The sequence below is a fragment of the Diuraphis noxia genome, unplaced genomic scaffold (assembly GCF_037042655.1).
Source record: "Diuraphis noxia isolate RWA-SAM2 unplaced genomic scaffold, SU_Dnox_SAM2 contig0004, whole genome shotgun sequence".
Classification (NCBI taxonomy): domain Eukaryota; kingdom Metazoa; phylum Arthropoda; class Insecta; order Hemiptera; family Aphididae; genus Diuraphis; species Diuraphis noxia.
The window spans coordinates 11,064,615-11,072,004 of NW_028301714.1; the positions used below are offsets into that span (position 1 = coordinate 11,064,615).

At 28.8% G+C, this 7,390-nt stretch overlaps 1 protein-coding gene across 1 annotated transcript; it reads left to right on the forward strand.

The window, feature by feature from the left end:
- Positions 1 to 391: 391 nt before the first annotated feature.
- Positions 392 to 6,588, forward strand: LOC107165950 (uncharacterized). Its single transcript, XM_015514410.2, has 8 exons — positions 392 to 795; positions 2,874 to 3,035; positions 3,124 to 3,290; positions 4,602 to 4,733; positions 4,802 to 4,951; positions 5,012 to 5,173; positions 5,234 to 5,466; positions 5,590 to 6,588. The coding sequence occupies exons 2-8, from the start codon at positions 2,927 to 2,929 to the stop codon at positions 5,657 to 5,659; spliced, it is 1,023 nt and encodes a 340-aa protein (XP_015369896.1). The 5' UTR covers positions 392 to 795; positions 2,874 to 2,926; the 3' UTR covers positions 5,660 to 6,588.
- The last annotated feature ends 802 nt before the right edge of the window (positions 6,589 to 7,390 follow it).

Consider the following 7,390-nt stretch of genomic DNA (forward strand, 5'->3'; position numbering starts at 1 on the left):
TAGTTGTGCATTTGGGAGGTCGAAATTCCCAGTAGGTAGTTTTCAAAAGCACCATGAAAAACAAAATTAAAATTAAAGGAAAACGGAAATTATCGTAAAATGGTTTTCGACCAGATATGTCATATGCCCATAAACCCCCGTAATCCGTTACCCAATAAAACACTATTGTTTGTCATTTGGGTAACAGCACATCATTGCAATAGTATTTTATGGGCAAAAATAATATCTTCGTCACGCTGGTGGCGGCGCGGTCGTTTTTGAATTTAAGCGGGCTCGTGCTGTTTGGGAATCACTGTTCGACGGCGGGCCAATGGCACGAGCCGAGCATGACGGGCGGGAGACCGCGTGATTTTCCCGCTAAAATCCCTGCGCACAATCGGGACAAAGGCCTCTCCCGAACCGGTCGTCGCCTATGCCGGTTACCGGTACACTCGTCCGCCGACTTCTCGCAAGCCGACATCCGTCCGCAGTTTTACTCCGCTCCGGCGGCCGACTTGTTGTATTGGAATTCGCCTTTGCTCCTCCCCTCGTCTTGCAGCACGAGTGGTCACCGTACCCCGCCAGCCCAGTCACCGCCGCCGCCGTATTACGATTTTTAACGGACAATTGACAAACTGAACCCGTCGCAAGCGATATCCGTAATAGTTCGCAAGTTCGCTCGACTGCTCGAAGCGTATGTCTCCAGCCGAAAGTCGTGTAATCGTTTTCCGAACCGCTGAGTACTGTTTTGTGCTCTTTTTTCTTTTAGTTTTTTGGCGGCAAATCACTGTCACGTCACCGTCCAGGATCATAAAGGTGAGTGGTTTTTGTGATTTTTTTTCAACGGGCCAAGTCCCTTCCTATCCCGTTCGACGGACCACCTCAATTATCTACAATAACAATATTTTAATAATTAATATTATATTCGATATTCAGACAGGTGGTACCGGTACCACGCAAGCATGACGATTTAAAGTACCATGTTGTGGTCAATAAGGTCTGTGGGTAGGTAGGAAAGTTTTTTTTTTAAACGCAATATTAAAGTATGAATAATAATAATAATAACCTAATCGACACTCCCGAGTCTCTGGTGATTAGATTTGTTTTAGTGTTAATCACGGTTTTCAGAATTCACGTTTTGTTTTTATATATAAATCGTAGGCAACTGATTTATTTATTAACGCCTGCACATTACCGCGGTAGTATGATGTAATACTGTATTGGAATACGTACCCACCTGCTTGAGTTTGAGTGTCTGAAGTTCTGAGGTCGACAAGAACATTTTCGTGAATCGGTACTCATGTGAAACTATTTTATTTCATTCGTTCACTGTTTGTAATGATCTACGAAATAGGTTAATCATAATCGCGTTTTATTATCATGCAAATGCCCGCAAATGGTACCTAACGAAACGTATTGAATATTGCACAAGTTATTTATTCGATCACAATACCTTATGGCATTTTCCTGTGAATATGTTTTAAATGATTGTTATGTGTTGTAAATGCCTACCTACCAATTCAATTGAGTAGATATTTTATAGCCCAGTTTATCATTATCGTTTTTAAAGGCATGATCTTTTATTTTAATTAGTTCTGTACATTGATTTTTTTTTTTTTAACAGGTGCTTAAAAGTTAAAGGTAACCTCCCTATCACATTATCACATTATTTTATTTACAATATGTTTGGTGAGGTTACAATAACAAATAACTTACTTTTTAATTTAAATGGATTTATTGTTTACACAGAGAATGTTTACAAACTACCTATCTAATTTTAAGGGCAAAATAAAAAATTGCTTGTCACACAATGTTTGAAATTCACATAGATATAGGTTATTACCTACCTAGATAAATATTTGATTCTTAAAAAAAATTTTGCTGTGTAGGTAGGTACCTAGTTTCAATCTGGTTTCATCTAGTCATATCAAGTTAAAAAAGTCGGAAACAATGTTTTAGTTACCTAATTAAAAATGTCATACATATAGATCTTAGTACCTAGAATTATGTTAGAACTTTTTTATCACTATATCCATTATTACCAATATAAAAACATTTTCATTTGTATACTTAACTGAATACATTCATATATATTATATACATAATATTTATGTTAGTTTCTTCTTCTCTTTTAAGGAATATCCAATTTATGTATCTTTAATTTTATGGTTACTTTCTTACATTTTTATCTTTATGTACTAAAAGTGTGGTTTTCTTATTTGGTAGGTATATTATATTTCAATATAATAGGCATATTCTAATAAATTATTATTGTCTATATTCTACTTGTACTTTCATTATGAATAAGGTAGGTGCTTTTGATAATCTTCCTATTTTTGTTGCAAACAATTTATTTTTCTCTATTTATAGTTATATTTATAACTATTTCAATTTAAGCATGGTATAATGTGGAGTAAGTTGTGAATAATTATCTTATGATAATTAATCTTTATACCTTATGTCACCTATAATATCTTATTCTCGATTGGAAGTTTATTACTTTCCTCCCTTAGATTACCTTTTACTTAATAAGTATTATATTTTTTTCTGAATTGACTAAGTGTAAATATTTATTAATACCTAAACCTTTAACTTTTCTTAATTTTAAATAAAAAATAAAATACTTTTTCAATACAATTTATTTGCTTATACATTGAAATTTCTTCAAAAACATGTGCTTACAAACCAGTTCATGTACACACATTTTGATAGTGGAAGAAGTATCTTTAGTACCTACCGAGATACCTACCTATTAAAATTTAATTTAATTTTATGGAAGAGGCAACTTAATTACTTCAATTTATTTTTAGGCCAAATTCTTGGTTATACATTATCAGAACCACAAATATTTGTCAGTTGAAATCAGATTTCTATTTTAAAATATTTATTTACAGAAAATTCATAGGTACAAACAGTTTTCATCGAGGATTTGATTGAATAAAACAAAATGGAGACACCGCCTTTTAATCCAGAGCCAACCCGCATGATGACCAGAAGTGTTCTAGCTGAGATACCAACTAGGCTAGGGCGATTATCTATGACAGACCCCAATAATGGTAATATATTATTAATATAGGTGTTTACCTTAAAATAAACCTTTTTAATAACCTACATAAATATACTATATTACCATACCTTCATTAGGTTTGGGTCGAAATGATCACCATCTCAATATAATGAATACAACTATAAGTAACTTGCCAACATCAATGATGACGCCATCTCCTAGTCCAGATGAATTAATCATCCAACAAAGGGGCCGCCGTAAAATACCAGTTACTTTTAGTCCTGACATTGATGCCATAAAACAGGTTGGTACAGTTATTCATTTAGTATAGGTAATATTCTATTTTTAATTATCCACATGTTGCCTTATTTTTGTATTTGGGGTTTTTTTTATTATCATTACTTATAACTAACTTTAACTATGTGGTATGGTTTTATGTTTCAATTTTAAACATTTAAATAAATGTATACATTTTATATGAATAAAATATTAATTATTTTTTACCAACCAAATATAAAGTACAAACATTAATTATTAGCCATTCTAGAGACATGTAATTGTTTGTAAAAAATATTGTATATGCTTCTAAATTATAAATGTAGGTTATAATTAGTTAATATTGTTATCTTATAAATACAGAATATTAGATATAAATTACTAATAAGGTTCATAGAGATTAATTATTCATTTATTTTTAATAGGTTTTATTTTTCATACATACCTATCTTAAAATAATTATTGAATTTATGATTAACATAAATATAAATGAGAACCATCTGGTATAATCCCTACATCAGTTTTTAAAATACTAAATTTTAATTTAAAAAATAAGAACTACCTATTAGATGATAATAATCATTAGGTGGGTACATTTGTTTCATTTTTAAATTATATCTATGAATAAAGCTATAACGAATAGTTACTTACAATTTATTTTAGTGTATGAGTAGATATGAAATAGTGTGATTAATTAGATCTATTATTCTCAGATGTTAATAAGACCAATCTATGACCAAATAAGTATTTTCTGATATTTTTATTTTTTTAAATAATGGTTAAATGCTAGTAAATATCTGGAGTCAATTATAATTTATAATATTATTCTGAACTATCTCAACCATAAAATTAAATAAAAATCCATGTAATAATTATTATAAAACGTTCAAAATGATTTTAAATATATCTTTCAAATTTTAAAAGAACTACCTATTAAAATAAATAAAATTTACTCCTTCTAAAATAATCAATATATTTTTGATTTAGGTATAACAAAATAAATAATTTAAAATGAGTCAGAAAAAAATCTCGGACATATCATAACCTCAGCATGTTTGGAAAAAAAATATATTACTAGTAAATTATAAATTAATTTAAAATGTTGATATCTGCTAATAATAATGACAAAAATATTAAATGATAAATATTGATATTGAATTTATTAATTTTTATGTTAACTGTGCACACATAATATTAAAGTGTATTATATATAATATAAATTCTCGTATAAATTTAACCACAGATTACAAAAATCATTGATTATAAATATTTAACACGTAATCAATAGCTAACATTTTAGTAGCCGTATATTTCAGATTTTATTTGAATTTTTTTTTAGAATAATCAAGAAACTCCAACAAAATCTGGTTGTTCTAATTTCAAGAGTTCAATTGTTCTGAGGAGTACTCCCCGCAAAAGATTACTGTTAAATGATCCATTAGAATTATCATCCCCAGACAAATACAAAATTGTATGTATAAAGTTAATATTTGTATAAAGATAACTATTTTATTAATACTTAACAATATTTGTACTTAGGGCTCTCCAAATTGTAAAAAATTACGTACCGATGTGGCAGTTGAACTTCCAGAAGATAATTGTCTTTTGTCTGCTTTGAAATCATTGTCTTCAGATCAATTAATTGGTATTATTGGACAGATTGTCATTGATCATCCAAGCATCGAAAAGGTACATATATGTTCAATTTAATTTAAAAACAACTATATAGATATTTATTTTGTTAAAAAGGAGATTAGATCACATTTCCCTGTTGCCGACTTAAAGCCTCTTGAAGAGCGTATTTATTATTTGCGACGTAATATTTACAAGGCTTTACCAAGTAGCCGATTGATTTCAAAAACTGATCCAACTGCCTATAACAGAGTATCAACTCATGTCTTAGCATTCAAGGTAAATTTATTTCTTGTTTTATTTTCTATTGACAATATTTAAATCAGATTTATTTTTCAGAAATGTGTTGTTGATCAAGGTAGACGCTTGGTAGAGAGCAACCAGTGGCCAATTGTTATGGACTATGTGTTTATGGCATGGAAACACGTTCGTAATACTCCTATATGGGATAATCCTGCCCACAATGCTGCACGTCGACAGTGTTTCAAATCACTATCAGCTCAATGTATAACTGCCCTCAAACACATGAAGGACACTATGAACCAGCAAAGCTGTGACAATTACAAAAACCAGTAAGTTTTTCTTTTTAACCTTTTAATTACAATTGATAATCAATGATTATATTATAGCAAACTAGTTGTGTTTTTAATCATTGTATTTATTAAAACTGTTGGTGTTTTATCTGTTAACATTAGATTGAAGCTGTTAGTTGATGACAGTGAAGACATAGAATGGTGTCTGCATTTCCTAAACATTCGTGAGTGACCATATTGGTTTGGTTTTCTCTGTTATTCTTTTCTACTTTTTGTCTTGTAGCAAACTTATATTTGTTACTGGACAACATTTTGACTGTAGGCAATTATTTAGCTACACACACTATGTAACATTGCATTAATTTAAAATATTAGTAAATTTATTTTAATTGTATACCTATAAAAATTAATGTTTTCTACCAATATGTGAATAATGTATGGTGTATTGTGTTTTATTTCTGAAAATCCTGTAATTGTATTAATTGTGTAAACATAACCCACCCCAAATATTTAATTTCTGCACAAATTGTTGAATTTGCACCAATACCATCAAACAATTGTATTTATGATTTTTTTTTTTCGGGTTTTTTTTTGTTTTTATTATCTATTATTTATTTCATGCACCATTGTCCTTTTTTTCTATTAAAATGTATTATTTATTACAAATATTTAATGTTCATAAAATGTGCGACCAGTAAATATGATTAATTTTTACAGATTATTATTAGTAACAATTTTTTATTGTAGTAAATTCATTTTTTTTTCCTTAACTTATTGTTAAAATAAAATAGAAATTGTGCGTATTAATTATACACAGTATACTGAAAATAATTTATTATTAAATTCAATAAATTAGTTTAACTTAAGACTGTAGGTGTGAACTCAGTGTTGTACGTATTACTCAAATGTGTGCAATGCATATAATTTGAATACTTCTAAATAGACTGTATAGTTATTTTTAGTAAAATAAATTAAGTAAATGTACTTAGATTTAAAAAAAAAAAAAAAAATGTTCCATGTACAATTTTATACTTAATATATAAATAATTTTATGTTAATTTTAACTGTGAGTAATATTTGTGGTATTTGTAGACAAATGTATAATTATTATTTGCTGAAATGTATCAATCTTAATTCTAAATAAATGCTAATATTTTTAAATTTTTTCTAAAAAAAATTGAAATGTTAAGAACAGTGCCCAAATTACAAAATGTTATAAGTTACAAGAAAACATGAAAACATATAGTATGTTTAGCTTAATGAGAGTAGACTGATATATAGATTTTTCGTTAAACAAAGAAAGAACTAGGTTCATGTTATAACTAGAAACCTATGAAATGATAAGTACTATTAAGACTCGGATGTATATGGAATTTCTTTACAACAAGTACTGGATTTCAATTATCTTGGAGTCAATTTAATCAATAGGAACTGCATGCGAAGTAAAGGTGTAAGGAAGATTTACAGATTTGTATACCCTAGCTTATATTTGAGAGAAAAATAATGAAATTAAATCACTGAAACTATTGTACAAAAATATAGAACAAAGTACAAGACTTGGAAAAGGCTGGTCACATTTAAGATCAGAAAATAGTATAACGAAATCAGAACTGTCTTGTGAACAACATAAATAGGAAAAGACTTTGTAGTCATCCAATGCAACGATGGTTAGATACAGTTAAAAGAAATTTAATAGATTTGAAACTAGATTGCGTACATGAAAGGGAAGAGTGGTTTGTAAAAGCAAAAAAAAAAATTCAATAAGAAAATTATATTAACACAATATTGAATCAGTAAAAAAACTAAGAAGTAGTCATATTAATGTACCACATACTATGGTTTCTTTAATAATGTAGTTCAGGAAATGAATTAATTTAAAAAAATATTTCCAGTAGGTCATATGGTGTACAAATTAATGTATTGTAAGGAGAAGGTGAAACAACTTCACCATCGAGAAGATTAC